The sequence below is a fragment of the Aricia agestis genome, chromosome 3 (assembly GCF_905147365.1).
Source record: "Aricia agestis chromosome 3, ilAriAges1.1, whole genome shotgun sequence".
NCBI classification, from domain to species: domain Eukaryota; kingdom Metazoa; phylum Arthropoda; class Insecta; order Lepidoptera; family Lycaenidae; genus Aricia; species Aricia agestis.
The window spans coordinates 12,770,395-12,791,242 of record NC_056408.1 but is presented as its reverse complement, the minus strand read 5'-3'; the positions used below and the strand labels follow the sequence as shown (position 1 = coordinate 12,791,242).

The following is a 20,848-nucleotide window of genomic DNA, read 5'->3' as shown; positions in this document are numbered from 1 at the left end:
CAAGCACACATTTTGCTTTTACAAGTGTTCTTTTGCGCAGGGTCAAGAACTTGTGTAAACAGTGAAATAATCAGGAATCACACAATTTTAAGTTGAATTAATTAAATGGTTGAATGAATTAAATTTCGCGTGTATAAAGTTCATTGATGGACCTATTTGAAACTAACTTCGCCCAGGAATTGGGCAGAAATTGATGCTTTTTTAGAAAAAAGAGGTACCATGTTTACCAGACCTGTTAAAGCACCTATAAAAAGGTATGCCGTGTTATTTGAACCTGGTAATGCGCTACAAAAATATAATTATAGAGATGGGACAATAAAATTGTTTTGCCTAGGTTTGACCAATGACCGTACGGTAAATTTTACGAATCCCAGTCGAACGAAAATCGTAAATCGCTCTGCTTGGCAGATTGCCAAAGTACATTTACACATGATTATGGACATTCTTCACCGCGACAATTCGATTGTTAAGCGTTGTTACTGTACACTTGCATCTCTAGGAGCGGGGGTGACGTTTGCTGCACAGCCACTGCACCCTCATTCCGTTGTAACCGCTGTGTCTGTTGAATCGATGGTTCCTAAACAACACCGGCTGCCCGTGCCGGGAAAATGTATACGTCACTAAAACAAGTAGATATTAGTGTAGTATCCTAAATGCTACTTGAATTTGATTTATAAAGGAAATAACGATCATAAATCAAAACTTTTATTATGTGTAATAGACTACATAGAAAATTGGAGTACGTACTTTTCAGCCACCTTAGATTATTTATGATTATGCTCATTCTTTACCGCGATGACCATATATATTATGAATGGTGGCCACTCGACACTTGCAGGAGTTGCTGCTGCGCCTGGTGCACCTCCACAATACTCGATGACCGTTGTAGCTGTTGTGTCTGTTGTACCTGTGCTCTCCCCACAACAATATCGGGAAGTGGTAAAGGTTGCTGAAAGCAATCTTTACTACTAAATCGGCACTTACTGATGTGGAGGCGGATATTAGGAACTTGCAATAAAAAATTAAACACTGCTTGATTAAAAAAGTTTTTTACATAAGCTTAAAAAACTTAATTATCTCTACCATCTTCATTCAATTGAAATAGAAAGAAATAATTCCAATAGGGGAAACATTTAAAAGGAAAAATTGGGTGTCGCCACAGGATGGACTAATGATTATGTACAAAATTGTTCTTAATAATTGCATTGTCGAGGGTCCACAGAGTAGCCAAGCATCTTCGGCTGACCTTCTTCGAGCATACCCACAGAGTCTTAGGTCCGTAGCTCTTGTAATACTTGTTGTAGCGAAATTCCCCCATTACAATGACAGGTTTCCCGCAGCGAGACGTCGTGAAATAGATGTCTGAAACATTATACAATTATTTCAAAAGCATCCGATAAGTTTCAATTTTATTCTAGACTAAGGACTGGTTTTTTTACTTGAGTGAATAATTTGTTTTAGAAAAATATTAAAATTGTATTGATTCTCTATACATAATTTATATTCTGTTATGAACTAATTTTTGCTCTGGGAGCGACATTATCACTTCTGAGTTATGACTTATGGGGCCAATCATAAAATAAGAGCCACCTTTTCTTCAAATACTTTTTTTCTGACGCTGTTACCTTAATCTGCTAATATCTTTCAATTTGTAGGTTCAATTCCCCCATCGAAAATTCACGGTATTTAAATTGACTAGTTGCGTCCCGATATGACCTGACCCTCAATGGTTATGTGGTTTATTCATCCTGACAATGACGTCGTCGATGGTCCACAGAGTGGCCGGACACTTCCTCGACTTCAGTGAACACAGCCACATACTTTTAGCGCCACTTTGCCTGTAATATTTGTTGTAGCGATATTTGCCGATCAGTATTACAGGCTTTCCAAACCGAGACGTTGTATAGCATACATCTGAAATCCGTAATTCAAAATAATCGAAATGATCTAAAGAAAAAACTATTCTTTAGCTTCAGCTAGTAAATTATCGTGCAATAAACTGCAGAATAATTCACTAAGAATAAAAGAAAGACCGGTAACCATGCAAAAATGGAGTAAATAATAATTATAAAACTTAAGAAAACATTATAAAGTTTGCAACCTTTATTTGTAAGTATAAATTAATCTGTTTCATCACATAGCCATACACACTAAAATATCTTAATTGAAAAATTTGGTACCTACACATTTTATAGCTCCAATTTTGAATGATAGAAGGCATTTCATTAGAGTTCATCTTGATCATTGGAATTTTCACAGCTGATCTAAAGTTACGTTAGGTAAGTAATACTATCGGATCCGAAGTACTTAACAGTTTCTGAAATTTTATAGCATCCGTTTCGAGAACGTTAATAAGGTAGTTGTTAGTCAATCAAAAGTGCTGGTAAATTGATGAACTCTTTAGAAGAACCCCAGAAACCGGCATCAGTTTTGGCCTCACGTAATATTTAGCATTCATGGTTATGTACATCATTTATGCTGATGATGGCGTTGCCGACGTCGTCGACTGTCCACAGCCTGGCCAGGCACCCCATGGACTTCCGAGAGCACACCCACAGGGTTTTAGCTCCCGACTTCTTATAACAGTACATTTTGTTGTAGCGATACTGTCCCAATATGATCACTGGCTTACCATAGCGAGATATTGTGAAGTATGGCTCTGAAATGCATAAAAAACAACGTAACTGCTTAGCAAGTTAAGTTATAAATTAGTAATTTGAATTTGAAGAAGTCGATAAGTCCATATATATATATATATATATATATATATATATATATATATATATATATATATATATATATATATATATATATATATATATATATATATATATATATATATGTATATATATTGTATTGGAAATTTTGGTATAAATTAGTAATTTGAATTTGAAGAAGTCGATATATATGTTATTACAATATTGTTAGTCTCACTAAAACTAGAGAGCTGCAAACTAGTATACAATAAACACAAGATAAATGTCATAAATTATATTCAAAATTACATTAATGAAATTAATAACAAGTTTATAATATGAAACAATACACTTTTTATCTAAAGACCCTTTACGTTCATTCATTACCAACCACCATAATTGCGCAAAGCAACAATGCAATATCACGTGGCATACATTACACTCTCAGTGCTAGATAGTCCGATTTGAAGGACAGACCGAGTAAGTCTCCTGTGTGATATTTACACTGTCTATACATGGTGTAACAAAACAAAGTAAATAATACTTTAGAATGTGAATAGCGCTGCAAGAGCAAACTGTTATTTGCATGAGCATTGAGCAAGCGCCCGAGCGTTATGAATTTTCCCATACAAATGTTACAAAAAAGTTACTCTTAAAGAACTGCAATTTTCACAATGAACTCTATACCGGGGACCCATACACACTCTTAGATATTATCATTTTGTTTTGTTACAGCCTGTGCATTTCCTATTATGTCATTGTATTAATGGTTATGTTCCAAGTTCTGTCTGACGATTTCCTTGCCGTGGGTCCATATATGCGCCAGGCACCTCTGTGACTTGTGGGTACACTTCCATAGCGTGTTCGGTCCGCTTTGCTTGTAGTACTTGTTAAAGCGGTACTTTCCCATTAGCAGAACTGGGTTCCCAAAGCGGGACTTCGTTAGGAACATTTCTGAAATTTCACAGAATATTAGCTCTACATAAAGAATATTAATGAAAAAATCTAGATAAGAATAATAATAAAGAATGTAATAATCGAGTAGTAGTAAGAAGACCGAAAGGGTTTTATTACGGTAAATGCAAGTTTCGGGTTATATCTAAACATGTAAATGACATACACTATTTAATATACTAATAACTGTCTTAAAACAGTTTAGTTAGGCTCAGGCATTTGAAGTACGTAGGTAGGCTTGAAGTTTAGGTATATCTGCGTACACTTAAATTGAAATTTAAGTGTACGCAGATATACCTAAATTTACTTCTGCGTATGCAACATTCTCAACAGAGTCGTGCGTATCACAGTGTAAAAGTTTGATGAAATTCAGCAGACTCGCTGTCTTATATGTCGTTGCCCGTCTGCTCTGGACGAGCGTATCCTATGTCCTTGCTCGTCCAGAGCAGATGGGCAAGGACATAGGATACTTTGACCACGATGAAGGACATCTGAAACATTTTAATGCGGAAAAATGTATGATTACCGCGGAGCACCTTCTAGTAAGGAAATGAGACTATTTCTTTCCTCCTAGTGGTTATGGGAGTTATTGACCCTGATGATCCTTTCGCCGACGGCGCTGATGGTAGCGCAGCAGCGGGCGCTGCTGATGCGGAGGCACTTCCACAGCCCCCGCAGCCCGCGGCTGTGGCTGCATCTGTTGTACCTGTACCCACTTCCCGCCCACCACCACCACCGGCTTGCCGAAACGCGACGTCGTGAACACCACCCCTGGACTACACACTATCGTATAGCGCTATTTTACATCCGTACTTAATTTTATAAACGCAAAAGTATGTCTGTCTGTCTGTTACCTCTTCACGCCCAAACCACTTAACCCATTTGCTGAAATTTGGTATGGAGATACTTTGAGTCCCGGGAGAGGATATAGGATACTTTTTGTCCCTGAAAAATGTACAATTCTCGCGCGTTAAGAGGATACAACAGCAGCTAGAGAAATGAAAAAAAAGTACGTGTAATATCTATAGCTGTCTCCCTTACCTCAAGCCTATACCGCAGAACGCGATAGAGACAACTGCAGAAAATCCAGAAAATCAACGATTCGTTGTCCCCTGATTCCATCTCCAAAACTTAACCGATTTAAGTACTTTTTTCATTAAAGATTAAAAAAAGGCTTGAGCTGTGTTCCTATGTTTTGCTTTTTTTGTATAATCTAGCCAAATCTGTTTTCTGGACGTTTGAACACAGTGGAAAATCTGGCCATTTTTTGGGTTTTTGAACGTTCATATCTTATTTAATAATTAAATTATGAAAAAAAAGAAAACATAGGGACATTGTATTAGTGGCCGTAGACATTCAGGAAAAAAAATATAACTCTACTAGCATTATCCAGGGAGGAAACAGGGGGCAACGTTTGTATGGAAAAAAGGGCGGTGTGGACTCCTCTTAAACGAATTTTGGCGCAACGGAGTTGCGGACGTTATCTATAGCTTGACCGCTGTATAGTCGACCTTCGTAGCATACTAAATGTATGCAACGAGGATCTACTATACAGTGGCCAAGCTTTAGTCATAATTACTACGTACTAGTAGGACAGAATATTTAATGTTATTTAATGATAGCTCTACTAGGGAAATAACATTAAAATCCATTAAATACTTTGAAAGATGCATCTTGAAGATGGCACAATATACTTAAATTATTGTACGAGTTTCTTCACTCTCTAGATATTGAGCGTCGTTTATGTCTTTTGTATGAACACAAACATCAAGTCTTTAAAACCCTATTAAAACCTTATTAATATAATAGAAACGTATATTACTGAATGTCTCAAAAATATTAGGAAATTATTTTTATTATTAAAATAATTCTAGATCTAAGAAATATCACATTGCGTTTGTACTAATGTTTAAAAATATATTGTATAAGTACATCTCCTTTTTTTAGAATTCTAACTTTGAACATAATTTTATGAATATATTTAAACATTCATCTATACATCTATACATCTATACATATAAATAAAATTGGAGTGTCTGTTTGTAATATTGAAAGAAACGTTTTTTACTACATGCGTACGCTATATACACCAAAACAAAAATTTTTAAAATTTTTGTCTGTATGTCTGTCTGTCTGTCTGTCTGTTTGTTCCGGCTAATCTCTGAAATGGCTGGAGCGATTTTGACGGGACTATTATAGGCACATAGCTGATGTAGTAAGGAATAATTTAGGCTACTTTTTAACCGACTTCCGAAAAGGAGGAGGATATATTTTACTTATTATCTTTGTTATCACAATATTTTGTTGACACGGACGAAGTCGCGGGCAACAGCTAGTTTTTTAATATATTTGAATCAACAATTTCGATTCTTACATAATCATAAACACATTTTGAATAAAAAAAACTCCGGATGCTGAATATTTTCAGAAGAACATCTAAGTACTTAGCTTGCTCGCCTGAAAAGTGAATAGTCAAAAACAATAATACTTCCTCTAATCCCCATGTTCAATGATTCACTATACTTACATCAGAGATTTTAGCACTCTGACGGTTAGCATTTTATCAAAATCGGTTTACTACAGTTTCAGTGTTGCGAAAATTCAGACTTTACACGTGGGAGAGTCATGCTTCGGCACTTATGGGCCGGCTCGACCGGAGAAATACCACGGGCTCACAGAAAACCGGCGTGAAACAGCGCTTGCGCTGTGTTTCGCCGAGTGAGTGAGTTCACCGGAGGCGCAATCCCCTACCCTATTCCCTTCCCTACCCTCTGTTCCCTCTTAAAAGGCCGGCAACGCACCTGCAGCTCTTCGGATGTTGCGAGTGTCCATGGGCGACGGAAGTTGCTTTCCATCAAGTGACCCGTTTGCTCGTTTGTCCCCTTATTTTATAAAAAAAAACCTTAATACATAGTCAATGATTGTGTTTATTTTTAAAACTCACTATGACGTCGTCGATCGTCGTCAGCGTGGCTTTGCAGGCACAACCGCGAGTATTGCTGCACACCCACAGGGCTCTAGGGCCCGTGCACCGATAGTACTTGTTGTACCTGTATCCGCCGACTGTGATCACGGGTCTACCGTACCGCGATAAACTGAACACGGGCTCTAAAAAAAAGTAAATAATTTGGTAAAATTAAAACTGTGAATAATATTTTATTCGTTTTTAAGTTTCATTGAATAAATAAATAAAACATTATTTGCCACTATGCTGGTAAAAAGTTATCAAAATTGGTTTATTACATTTCGTGTGATGCGGTAACATTGGTAACAAAATTAATATAAGTATATTATAAAAAAGATAGTCAATGATTGTGTATATTTTTACAGTATATTATGACGTCGTTGATCGTCGTAATCGTGGCTTTGCAGGTGAAACGTCGAGCCTTGTCGCACACCCACAGCACCTTGGGCCCCTTGTTTCGATAGTATTTGTTGTACCTGTACCCTCCGTATATGATCACAGCTTTGCCGCACCGCGATACACTAAATACGGGCTCTAAAAGGTAGAAAAAAAAGAATACGAGTATAATATTATTTACAGTCGAATTGAAGAATCCTTCTATTTGGACAACGGCTAAAAATTTAAAATAAGTTGGTATATACCTCCCACCCATAAAACCTCAAGCGGCACCCGGCTGCCGCAAAACAATTGAAAATATATTGTGTCTGCGATTCCCACGATCGAGGTATTACGCGAGTGAGGCCTTAATACCGTACAGTAGTTTGGCTTGTGATCTATACTCTATACTATCTATACTAATATTATAAATGCGAAAATATCTCTGTCTGTCTGTCTCGCTTTCACGCCAAAACTACTGAACCGATTGTAATGAAATTTTGTATACAGTCTAAAGCCTGAGAAAGGACATAGGCTACTTTTTAACTGGACAAAGGGGTTGTAAGGGGGTGAAAATGCGTAAATTTGTTTAAATTAAGTTAGTTCCAAAATTCATAATAGATGGCGCCGTGCGTCTCCTATTTCGCGCTGACGCTTGCTCTAACGTCTTTCTAAAGGAGGTGGTATCATCATTATACTCGAGTTTCGATTTTTTCGATTGTTATTTCTTTTTAACGTTATTATTATATAACTCTGTAACTGAACTTAGGAGAAAGCTTAAAACTTAGTCATAATATCTTTCGCCATGAGAAGCAAATGTTTCTAACTCAAAACCTTATACTTACAGGAGACAATGGAATATAGATCGGGATATAGTGCAAAAATTAACTATGTGTTGAAAAATTAACTGAATGGGAGATTCCATCGACATCACCGGTGATGATGAAAATTCGTTATAGCTCCGAAGTTATTTGACTTCAAGAAATGAACAACAGACTCATTTATAGCTGATTCTACCATTTAATTTTGTTATAAAAAGGCCATTTTATAACCACACCACAGAAAAGTCAGTCAGCGCCTTTTTATTGTTAAAAAATATACTAAGGATATTGTTTTTTCTTATTATTTTGTGTATAATTAGGAAGTGCACAGATATTACAAAAAATATTTTAACCTGACCACATTACCGATATTACTTTGTAAATATCAACAAAATATATACAAAATATATTTCGTAAATATGCAAATAAACAAGATGCTATTTGATTAGCACCTAGAGCTGAAATGGCCTCATGTCACATGTGGTGCGTTGAGTTTCCAGTTGCATTGTCGTGTACAGTTAAGTTAAATGTCCATAGCTGTCTTTTGTAAAAAGGTAAAAAGACGATTGTAATGCCGGGGTTGGCTAACATTGTTGTAGGTCAAAAGACAGACACTTAACTCTATCGTTTGCATTTTGTTTATCGACTTGCTTCTCTTTATACGCCATATCAGCAGCCAGGAGATGTGAGTCGCGTTCCGTTTGAATTTTTAATTTAGTTGCTTCGTCAGTGGCAATGTTGAGCTTCATTTTAAAAACGTCGTAGTTGTTTTCTAAAACTTAAATTCAATAGATTCTTTGCGGTATATTTTGTCACTAACAGGGTTTTGATGAGATGCTGTATACAGTGAATACATTTTCGAAATAGTCGAGTGCGATCAGGTAAATACTTTCAGTAGCTTTTGCGTCTAGTATAATGGCTTTCATACAATGGAAAAGAGTTGATACGATTAACAACCTCCTGAATTTTTTCTTCAGAATGTTTGTTTGAAGGTGTAGCTTTTTCACGTTCATCAGTTTTCACAATGTCCCTGCACGTTTTTTTAAACCAATTAATGTTATAAAATTATCACTTACTGATAGGGTTTTTGTGAAACAACCTTGACATACGGATATCTTTTCATTATTTATATTAAAATGATACTTGTATGTATATTGTCTATATTTTTGCTTTTCTACATCTTCAGTTCGACGTCGCACAGTTTTTTTTTCTTGCATGGTCATCAATGATGAAATAAATGCAGCCCTTAAATTATACGAACCGAGATCCCAAACCTCTTTATGAATAATTGCACGCTGTTCGTCACTTATTTTGTCTCGACACTTATTTCGACAGGCAGGTAATTCTTGAATTTGGCGCTTTTCAATTTTTTTCCCCGAAACCGTGACGTAAGCTTGACCAAGATTTCTTTTTTGTTTATTTTCCTGCTTTCTTTTTCTGCTGTGCACTGATTGAACTTGTTGTTGCATCTTCGATAATATTTTCTATTGATGACTCAAGAACAGCATCACCTAGCTGTGTGAGTAAGCTCGGACTGCCTGGAGAGTAGGTGGGATCAGTAACAGAATCGTCGCTTGATAAGTCACCTAAAGTTTTATCAATGGCCGGTTTTTGAGTGCCAGATGTACTTTTCTGTGGATTTTCATCACCTGAATAAAATGGAAAAAAAGTTATAAAATTGTTTACTAATGGCACTATGACGGCTAGTAAGTAGGTACATAATGTTATGATATGGTTGATTATACAGGCATATAACATAGAACGAGAGAACATCCCTTCATTTTCAGTATTTTGGGCTAGATTCACTAATTTCCTCCCTCTGGTATTCATTTCGTCAAACTTAAATACAACACAACCGTCACACAAAATTACAAATCACGACTAATGAAGAAATTTCATTAAATGTCACTCGAAAATATTGTTACTTGTCGTCTTAAAAAAAATATAAAAAGGGGGTACCGTACTTCATATATCAAAATGTCACTCGCAACAAAAATAATATCAACTAACCACTTATGTCCGATTTACGTTAGCCGCTGAAAAAGAACATAATGCAGAGATAATAACCACTTAAGTCAAGTTAAGTTCTTTTTATTGCCACTCGCTGTACAACTCAAATATAAGTATGGTACAGGCATTTTTTATATTTGAATATAAGATTTAAGCATCGTTGACTTTCGTGCTTATTTCAGCCGGTCGCGGTGTGTCGAACAAAAACATGATGCCTGTGACTTTTGTAGATTTTGACCAAAAATTGACTTAAGTTTTTTTGGCCACCGTGTCTATTTATTTATAATGTTTATCGCTAAATTCGTAATAGCTTTTCTAGCAAAACTGATTTATTAATTTTGTTAGAAAAAGATCAAATCGTGGAGATCCCGAAGCGTAAAAAATGTACGAACTTGGAACTTGAAAAAAATAAATATAATTGGTATTATTACAATTAATATGTAAGGAGTATCACTTTGCGTTTGTAATAATGTAAAAAATATAATTTCTTTTATTAAGATCCTTAAATTTAAACATATTTTTATGAATTTCCGAACATAAACAATCTCATTCCTTAAACAAGAATCTTGTACACGATCTTTAATAAAAAAATTCAGAAAAGCATCTGACTTTGTTTGCTCACCGGAATTGTCTAACAAAAAAATCCTCATGTTCTCATTAGATAAGCGTCTTTAACAAAAAAAGTAAAAGTGTTGGTAAAAGTAACAAAAATAGGTTTATTACATTTTGCGTAATGCAGTAAGACATTAAGAATTCCTCTTTACAATCTTAGTATATTCAATGATTGTGTGTATTCTTGAATCGTATTATGACGTCGTCGATCGTATTCAGCGTGGCTTTGCAGTTGAAACGTCGAGCCTTGTTGCACACCCACAGCGCCTTAGCTCCCCAGCTTCGATAGTACTTGTTGTACCTGTACCCGCCGATGATGATCACAGGTTTGCCGCACTGCGATACACTAAACACGGGCTCTAAAAAGTAAAAAATCTACATAAATAATCATGAATTTTAAAATGTGTTGCTCGCTAAAATTCGAGAACGTCTGAACCAATTTAGCTAATTTTAGTCTTGAAATATTTGTGGAAGACCAGGAAAGGTTAGAAGAAAAGTTATACTAAATTTACCATAATATTATATATGCGGAGAAGGCTAATACCGTACGGTACTTGGGCTTGTAACAAAATATACTTTTATCATACCTGAATAATTTTTTATAGAACGAAAGCCGCGTATTTTCATTTAAATAACTGAGGAAACAAGCGCCAAGTTATTTTGCGATGAGTTACGCCAAATCACACCAACAAAGATCGTGGAGATCCCCAAGCGTCAAAATCGTACGAGCATCGAACTTAAAAGAAATAAATAAATAGTAATAATTTATTTTATTAAAAATATGTAAATCACTTTGCGTTTGTACTAATGTGAAAAAAAAAATTAAGTTATTAAGATCCTTAAATTGAAAAATAATGTTTATGAATTATCTAACATGAATTAACAATCTCATCTATAAGTACTAATAATATAAAGCGGAAGATTTTGTTTTTGATTGTTTGTTTGTTTGAACGCGGTAATCTCAGGAACTACTGGCTTGTACTATTTTGTGCTACTGGTCCGATTTGAAAAACTATTTCAGCGTTAGATTGCCCATTAATTTATCGAGGAAGGCTGTAGGCTATATTTTATCACGCTAATCGTAATACTAATAGGAGCGAAGAAATAGAGGAAAATGTGGAAAAAACGGGGAAAATTATTTGAAAGGGGACTTCTCACCAACTATTGGAGCAATGTTTTGTTATTTGATACAGATAGACCACGCGAAGGATTATTATCCTTCGCGTGGTCTATCTGTATCAAATAACAAAACATTCAAACAACATGAATAACACAGACAAAATATGAATCCACAAAAAATAGCATATTTGCTATTTTTTGTGGATTCATATTTTGTCTGTGAAATATCTAATTTACGCGGGCGAAGCCGCGTGGATCGTCTAGTTCCTTAAAAATCTTGTCACGATCTTTAACTACACAATTTTTAACAAAATAAAAACTCGTAGTGCTGATTATTTTCAGAAAACCAACTTTCTATGTTTGCTTATCGGAATTGTCTTAATCCTCGTGTTCACTTTAGATAAGCGTCTTAAACACTTTGCTGGTAAAAAAGTAATCAATACCTAATCATAAATCGGTTTATTATATTTTGCATTCAGAATTCCTCTTTATAATCTTTCAATGATTGTGTGTATTCTTGCAATGTATTATGACATCGTCTATCGTCGTCATCTTGGCTTTGCAGTTGAAACTTCGAGCCTTGTTGCACACCCACAGCGCCCTGGGTCCCCTGCTGCGGCAGTATTTATTGTACCTGTATCCACCGATCATGATCACGGGCTTGCCACACCGTGACGTACCGAACACGGCGTCTGCAAGGTTAAATATCTCTTTATTTTTTTATATTTGTCTACCGCCCCTTATGCTTGTGCAATTGGTGGGTACCAATTGTGATTTTCATTTATAGCTGAGGTAAAAAATGCCAAGTCACTTAGCCTTGCCTTACGTCAAATCCTATTGTTAAAATTTTACTTTTATAGATTCCCTACATAGTTGATGGTGACGATGGAATTCAATAGCTCCGTAATAAATGTGAACAGAATCGTTCAAAGTATTTACTGTCATTAAATTTTGTTATGAATACACCATTTGATAACGTTAGTAAAGTCAGTCAGCGTATAATAAAAAATGTATACCTCCGAAACTGTACTAAAAATATAAAAATAACACTTCAATGATTATGTACGTTGGTGAACTTAATGATAACATCATCAACCGTCATGAGAGACGCTCTACACTTGTTACTGCTGGCCTTGCTGCACACCCACAGCGCCTTGGGTCCCCTGCTGCGGCAGTACTTGTTGTACCTATACCCGCCGATCGTGATCACGGGTTTGCCACACCGTGACGTACTGAACACGGCGTCTGCAAGGTTAAATATCTCTTTATTTTTTTATATTTGTCTACCGCCCCTTATGCTTGTGCAATTGGTGGGTACCAATTGTGATTTTCATTTATAGCTGAGGTAAAAAACGCCAAGTCACTTAGCGTTACGTCTAATCCTATTTTACTTGTATGGATTTCCAATAAATATGTTGATGGTGTCGATGGAATTGAATAGCTCCGACGCGAAGTACATCTGAACACAAGGAATGTCAACAAAATCGTTCAAAGGATTTATTATCATAAAATGTTGTTGTGAATACACTATTCTATAACGTTAGTAAAGTCAGTCAACAAAAACATACTTCAATACAAAAAATAATACTTCAATGATTATGTACGTTGGTGAACTTGATGATAACATCATCAACCGTTATGAGAGACGCTCTACACTTGTGATTGCTCGCCTTGCTGCACACCCACTGCGCCCTGGGTCCCGTGCTGCGGCAGTACTTGTTGTACCTGTACCCGCCGACCATGATCACAGGTCTACCGTATCTCGATACACTGAATACGGGCTCTAAAAAGAAAATAATAATAATAATAATCGCAGCACAGTATTCGAAGTCGTTTTTGTCTATGTATGCTTGAGTTTTAAAACTACTGATTTTTATGCTGTTTCCTTTAGTAAATAGAGTGATTTAACCGGAAAGACATAGCTTACTTTTTAATGCGGAATAGTGGTAAGAAAAGAAGTGGTAAGAAATAGTGCTGGACGCGGGTCAGCTAGTTCGGTTTATTTTATTAAAAAACCTAGATCTTATGTAAATCATACTTCTGTTATAAGTAATTATACCCCATTTAATTAGGGATTCGGCTGCTGAGAAGGAGTCCCAATAAAGAACCTAACTTGTGTGAAAGTCAAATGGAATAAAACACAATAAAGACTATGACTTAAACTTTTATACTAAAAAACATTTTTAATTACTAATTTATAATAAAACACTTATTTGTCCGTTACCAATTTTTATTAAATATTTATATTTAATTTCAAAAAACTTAAAAACTAATACATTCAAACCTCGCCAAACCAAGGTTTATCGTTGAATGTCCGAATGTCTGAGCCTTTAATGTTATGACTTATGATATAATAATTAGTCCGAGATCCCTAGAACATTTTTCTTTTATTACTTACTATTAAGCAATTTTTGTGAGTAGCTTCATTTTGATAAGACGAACAACATTTTTATTTGCCTATAATCATTGTCTCGAAACATTGTCCTATAATAGAACAATCCATATTTTAGAACCATCAAATCAAAGTATAAAACCCTTTCTATCTCTTCCTTGCCTTCAAGATTTTTCGCAGATAAAATTGTTGTTCGTCTTATCAAAATGAAGCTACTCACAAAAAACTAGCTTGATAGTAATAAAAAAAAATTATTCTAGAGAACCCTGACTAAATATTTTGGCATTTTTGTATCGACAAATTCGTTCTCAAATTTTTCTCGTTGTCACGGTTGTAAAATGGCAGCCATTTTTTTTTCTCGGGCTCTTATAATAATTTGACTAATACTTATCGGGTAAATATCCTACTAATATTATAAAGGCGAAAGTTTGTTTGGATGTACAGATGTATGGATGTATGGATGTGTGGATGTGTGGATGTATGGATGTTTGTTACTCTTTCACGCAAAAACTACTGAACGGATTTTAATGAAACTTTACAATAATATAGCTTATACATCAGAATAACACATAGGCTACAATTTTAACTTTTATGTTCGTTCTCTTATGTTCAACGATTACTCCGCCGTTTGTTAACCGATTTTCAAAATTTTTCTTTTGGTATATAGGGTATCATCCCAATTTGGTATTATATTCACAAAAGTGGTGATCTGATGAAGGATCCATAAGGTATCGAGGGAACTCCTCAAAATTTATAGGGAAACATGTGGTGACTTCGGTTTCGTGAAAAGTATTCTAAGCATATGCTACCAACAAGTAAGATTTTGCACCGAGGTATACCTGGTATACCGTGGTTCGGAAGGTGCTGAGAGAACTCCTGATTCTTTATAGATACAAGTTTGGGAGTTTCGGCGTTGTTTTAAGAACGGAAAGCATATGCTACTATGCAAATTACATTCATCATCATCATCATCACTACCATATTATACCATGCATCGTCCCATGATTATGAGCCTGTTATTGGTACTTTTCATAGTCTTTTAGATCGAGACTCGAGTTTGTCAAGCGATACCGTAATTTAAAAAAATCTATACTTATAATATTATAAACCTGAAGAGTATGTTTGCTTGAACGCGCTTATCTCAGGAACTACAGATCCGATTTAAAAACTTATTTCTAATTTCAGTGTTACATAGCTCATTTATCGAGTAAGGCTATAGGCTATATTATAATCACGCTACGACTAATACGACCGAAGAAACTCAGGAAAATGTGGGAAAACGGGGGAAATATTAGAAAGGGTTTATCTCACGAACTACTGGAGCAATTTTTATGGCAATATTTGGCACATAATATGTACATATAATATATAGAGTAGACCACGTGAAGAGAGTATAGCTATTTTTCATGGGAAAATGTACGGTTTCTGTAAAATTCCTAATTTACGAATCCGCGCGGGACATCTAGTCCTAATATAAAAAGGTCCTAAGTAAGAGAGAAAAAAAAGAGTTTTTCCCAATTCGTTGATAAAATGCCATATTTCACAACATTAAAGGATCGGACACTGGTGTGGCGGAAATATATACATATTATGGTTGTATGAATGATTGTGTGTGTTGTTGAACTTGACTATGACGTCGTCGATACTTATGAGAGTACCTTTACAGCCGGCACTGGTCTTGGTGCACACCCACTGCGCCTTGGGCCCCTTGCTCCGCCAGTACTTGTTGTACCTGTTCCTGCCGAACCGCGACACTAGTTTTTGACACTTTTCCGTTTTTTAGAACACGCTGAACACGGGCTCTAAAAAACGGAAAATAATAATTATTATCCGTTTAAAACAAGTACTGTATATTAATAAAGTATAAAACAAAGTCCCCTTTTTGTCATTCCTTATATGGATTTTGATGCGGTTTTCTTTAAAATATTGTGATTTAACTGAAACGACAAAGGCTTCTTATTAATTCTAAACATGTATTGAAAAGGGGATGACAATGCACTCCTGGTGCAAGGCTGCACGGGTCAGTTTATAAGTAATTCAGTACATTCCTAAAAAACACAAGATATACCTACTATAAAAATCAGATTTCTGTTACATCCGATCTTATTGAGGAATCTGCTGCTGAGTTGGGGTCTTCAAAAAACTAACTTATATGAAATGGCACAAAAAATACTATGTGTGTGATTTAAACTTTTATATCAAAAATCTAAATTACTTATTAGGTACTTACATAGTTGTATCAATGATTATGTGTGTTGTTAAACTTGATTATGACGTCTTCGAAAGTTATGAGAGTAGCTTTACAGCCGGCACAGGTCTTATGGGTGCACACCCACTGCGCCTTGGGCCCCTTGTACCGCCAGTACTTATTGTACCTGTACCCGCCAACCGTGATCACGGGTCTACCGTACCGCGACACACCGAAAACGGGCTCTAAAACAAAAAACGGATAATAATTATCACTATAAAACTAATATTTAAACATAGTTTATGTAAAAGGGGACTCTGCTTCAGAGTCCCAAGAAAAAAAACTTAACATATTTGAAAGAAAAATGGAATAAAGCACAAAAAATACTGTGATTTAAACTTTTATAACAAAAATGCCAATGTCTTATTAGGTACATTTATATGTATAGTTGTATCAATGATTATGTGTGTTGTTGAACTTGACTATGTCGTCGTCAATCGTTATGAGGCTAGCTCTACAGCCGGCACTGGTCTTGTTGCACACCCACTTCGCTTTGGGACCCTTGCTCCGCCAGAGCTTGTTGTACCTGTACCCGCCGACCGTGATCACGGGTTTGCCGAAGCGCGAAACACTGAACAAAACAAAAACAAAAAAGCGGATAATAATTATCACTATAAAACTAATATAGCATAGTATTTAAAAAGAAAGTCGCCTTTTTGTCTGTCGTTAGACGGTTTTTGATGCAATTTTGTTTAAAAAATATAGTGATTTAACTGAAAGGACATAGGCTTCTTATCTTTTTTAAACTATATAATATTATAAAGCTGAACAGTTTGTTTGTTTGAACGCGCTAATCTCAGGAACTACTGGTCCAATTTTAAAATTATTTCAGTGTTTTTTTTTAATTGTTCCTAACATAAAAAATATATTACAAAATTACAAGAATCTTGCCGCAAAAACTACAATGAGTTTATCTGGACAAGATGTGGTCGCATCATTAATTAATTACTTAACTATAAGTACTTACTAGATGTTTGATAGCCCATTTATCGAGGAAGCTATCTCAATTGGAGTGAAGAAACAGAGAAAAATATGGAAAAAACGGGAAAAATATATAAAATTGCTTATTATATTAAGAGCTACTGGAGTAATTTTTATGTTTTTTGGCACACATGAAGGATAGACCACGTGAAGGGACACAGACAATTATTTTGCGGAAAAATGTACGGTTTCTGTGAAATTCCTAATTTACGCGGGCGAAGCCGCGCGGAACATCTAGTTAATGTTAAACAGGGGTTGAAAAGGTGGTGATAATCACGCGGGCAATGCTGCGTGGGTCAGATTATAGCTAGTTCGGTATATTCCTGAAACACTAGATTTCATAAAAATCTGATTTCTGTTATACCCGATGTAATAAGGGACTCTGCTTCAGGGAAGGGGCCCCAAGGAAAAAACTTAACTTTCTTGAAAGACAAATTAATGGAAAAAACACAAAAAAGACTGTGATTTAAACTTTTATAACAAATCCCCAATTTCTTATTAGGTACACTTATATGTATAGTTGTATCAATGATTATGTGTGTTGTTAAACTTGACTATGACATCTTCGAAAGTTATGAGAGTCGCTTTACAGCCGGCATAGGTCTTGTGGGTGCACACCCACTGCGCCTTCGGACCCCTGCTGCGGCAGTACTTGTTGTACCTGTACCCGCCGACCGTGATCACGGGTCTACCGTATCGCGACACACTAAACACGGGCTCTAAAACAAAAAACGGATAATAATTATCACTATAAAACTAATATTCAAACATAGTTTATGTAATAGGGGACTCTGCTACAGAAAACTTAACTTACTTACTTGAAAGACAAATGGAATAAAGCACAAAAAATACTGTGATTTAAACTTTTATAACAAAAATCTCAATTTCTTATTAGGTACATTTACATGTATAGTTTTATCAATGATTATGTGTATTGTTGAACTTGACTATGTCGTCGTCAATCGTTGTGAGGCTAGCTCTACAACCGGAACTGGTCTTGTTGCACACCCACTGCGCCTTGGGCCCCTTGCTCCGCCAGTACTTGTTGTACCTGTACCCGCCGATCGTGATCACGGGTTTGCCGAACCGCGACACGCTGAACACGGGCTCTAAGGAAAGAAACGGATAACGAATATAATCATTACCATAAAACAAGTATACAAACGAAACAGTCGCCTTTTTTAACAGAGAAGTTATAAAAAATATCAAAGTGGAGTTGGAGAAAAATCAATGATAGCTAATTTGTCGATAAAATATACTATATATCATGACGTTAAAGGTGTCGAAACACATTGTATATGCTTTAATCTCTAAAAGTAAACAACGGATTTTGATGTGATTTTCTTTAGTAAGTAGAGTGATTTAACCGGAAATACATAGCCTTTTTAATTGTGAATTAGTGAGTGAAGGGGGGGCTGAGTCGAGTGTATTCTTATAAAAACACTAGATACTATAAGAATCAGATTTCCGTTTTTATTATATCAGTTATCACACTCAAACAGTATCAATGATTGTGTGTGTTGTTGAACTTGAGTATCACGTCATCGATGGTCAAGAGGGTGGCTCGACAGCCAACGCCGGTCCTCGTGCAGATCCACTTCGCTTTAGGCCCCTTGCTCCGCCAGAATTTGTTGTACCTGTACCCGCCGACCGTGATCACAGGTTTGCCAAACCGTGATACACTGAACACAGGCTCTAAAAAAACGTATAATAAATAATAATCATCAGTATAAAACTGATATATAAACATAGTTTAAAACAAAGTCGCCTTTTTGTCTGTCCTTAGACGGATTTTGATGATTGTGGTGTGGTGATTTAACTAAAAGGACATAGGCTTCTTATCTGAAAAAGGGATGACAATCAGGAGTGCAAGGCGTGGGTAAGTTACAAATAGTTCGGTACATTCCTAAAAATCACATATATTATTATAAAATCAGATTTCTATTACATCTGATCTAATTGAGAACTCGGCTGCTAAGTAGAGATCTTAAGAAAAAAACCTAACTTATGTGAAATTGCACAAAAAATACTGTGTGAGTGATTTAAACTTTTATATTATAAATCAAAATTTCATATTAGGTACACTTACATAGTTGTATCAATGATTATGTGTGTTGTTGAACTTGACTATGTCGTCGTCAATCGTCTTGAGGCTAGCTCTACAGCCGCTGGCGCTCCTGGTGCACGCCCAAGTCGCCTTGGGCCCCGTACACCGATAGTACTTGTTGTATCTGTACCCGCCCACCGTAATCACCGGTTTGCCGAACCGCGACACACTAAACACGGGCTCTAAAAGAAAACACGTATGATATAATTATTACTATAAAACAAGTATGATTTAAACAATACAGTCTATATAAATCAGATATAAAGTATTAGTCAGATTAGCATTAGAGCCCGAAAAAATAAAAATAGCAAACGTTGGGGAAAAAAAATAGCTAATTTGTCATTACACACACTACAACACACACACTACAAGATTTTGATTGACAAACCTATACACACGAATTGTACTCTTTTATTTATAGTCGAAGTCTCTTTAACAAAACAGAAGAATCTTAAATACTCCATTAGACAATTATTACACGGCCAGTCTGTCATTATTTGACTTTGATTAATCTGAGCCTGTCGCAGGAATTATGTCTAAAAAATAATAAACTCAATAATTTGACATTAGAACATCAATAGAAAAGCGTTGAAATCCTACTTCCTACTAATATTATAAAGGCGAAAGTTTGTTTGGATGTATGGATGTATAGATGTATGGATGTTTGTTACTCTTTCACGCAAAAACTACTGAACGGATTTTAATGAAACTTTACAATAATATAGCTTATACATCAGAATAACACATAGGCTACAATTTTAACAGACTTTCAAAATGGGGGAGGTGTTATGTTCGTTTTCTTATGTTTAACGATTACTCCGCCGTTTGTTAACCGATTTTCAAAATTTTGCTTTTGGTATATAGGGTATCATCCCAATTTGGTATTATATTCACAAAAGAATTTGCACCTAGGTATACCTGGTATGCCGTGGTTCGGAAGGTGCTGAGAGAACTCCTGATTCTTTATAGAAACAAGTTTGGGAGTTTCGGCGTTGTTTAAAGAACGGAAAGCATATGCTACTATGCAAATTACATTCATCATCAACATCATCATCATCATCACTACCATATTATACCATGTTATTGGTACTTTTCATAGTCTTTTAGATCGAGACTCGAGTTTGTCAAGCGATAATTTAAAAAAAACTATACCTACCTAATATTATAAACCTGAATAGTTATAATATTAGGTAGGTATAGTTTTTTATGTTCGCTTGAACGCGTTAATCTTAGGAACTACAGGTCTGATTTAAAAACTTATTTCAGAGTTAGATAGCTCATTTATCGAGTAAGACTATAGGCTAATACTAATAAGACCGAATAAACTCAGGAAAATGTGGGAAAAACGGGGGAAACATTAGAAATTACGAACTACTGGAGCAATTTTTATGGCAATATTTGGCACAGATATAGAGTAGACCAAGTGAAGGGAGTAGGGACATAAGAGCTATTTTTGATGGGAAAATTTACGGTTTCCGTAAAATTCCTAATTTACGCGGGCGAAACCACGCGTGACATCTAGTAACTAATTTAATTTATTATTTGAGGTCGAATTTCGACCATTGGGC

The 20,848-nt window shown here is 35.7% G+C and overlaps 1 protein-coding gene across 34 annotated transcripts in view; it reads right to left on the bottom strand.

Annotated features, from left to right (window-relative positions):
- LOC121725403 (protein tramtrack, beta isoform-like) overlaps positions 1-20,848 on the bottom strand; it is a 554,986-nt gene that overhangs the window by 365,476 nt on the left and 168,662 nt on the right. The window contains exons 5-6 of one of the 34 annotated variants that reach the window (XM_042112360.1): positions 17,835-17,892; positions 15,478-15,676 (exon numbers count right to left, since the gene is read on the bottom strand). The exons of 32 other annotated variants lie outside the window; for them this stretch is intronic. In XM_042112360.1, the coding sequence (XP_041968294.1) occupies positions 15,493-15,676; positions 17,835-17,892 (242 nt within the window). In that variant the 3' untranslated portion in view covers positions 15,478-15,492. Of the gene's footprint in view, positions 1-15,477; positions 15,677-16,319; positions 16,378-17,834; positions 17,893-20,848 lie in introns of those variants that run through there. One more of the 34 variants, XM_042112363.1, reaches the window with a different exon arrangement.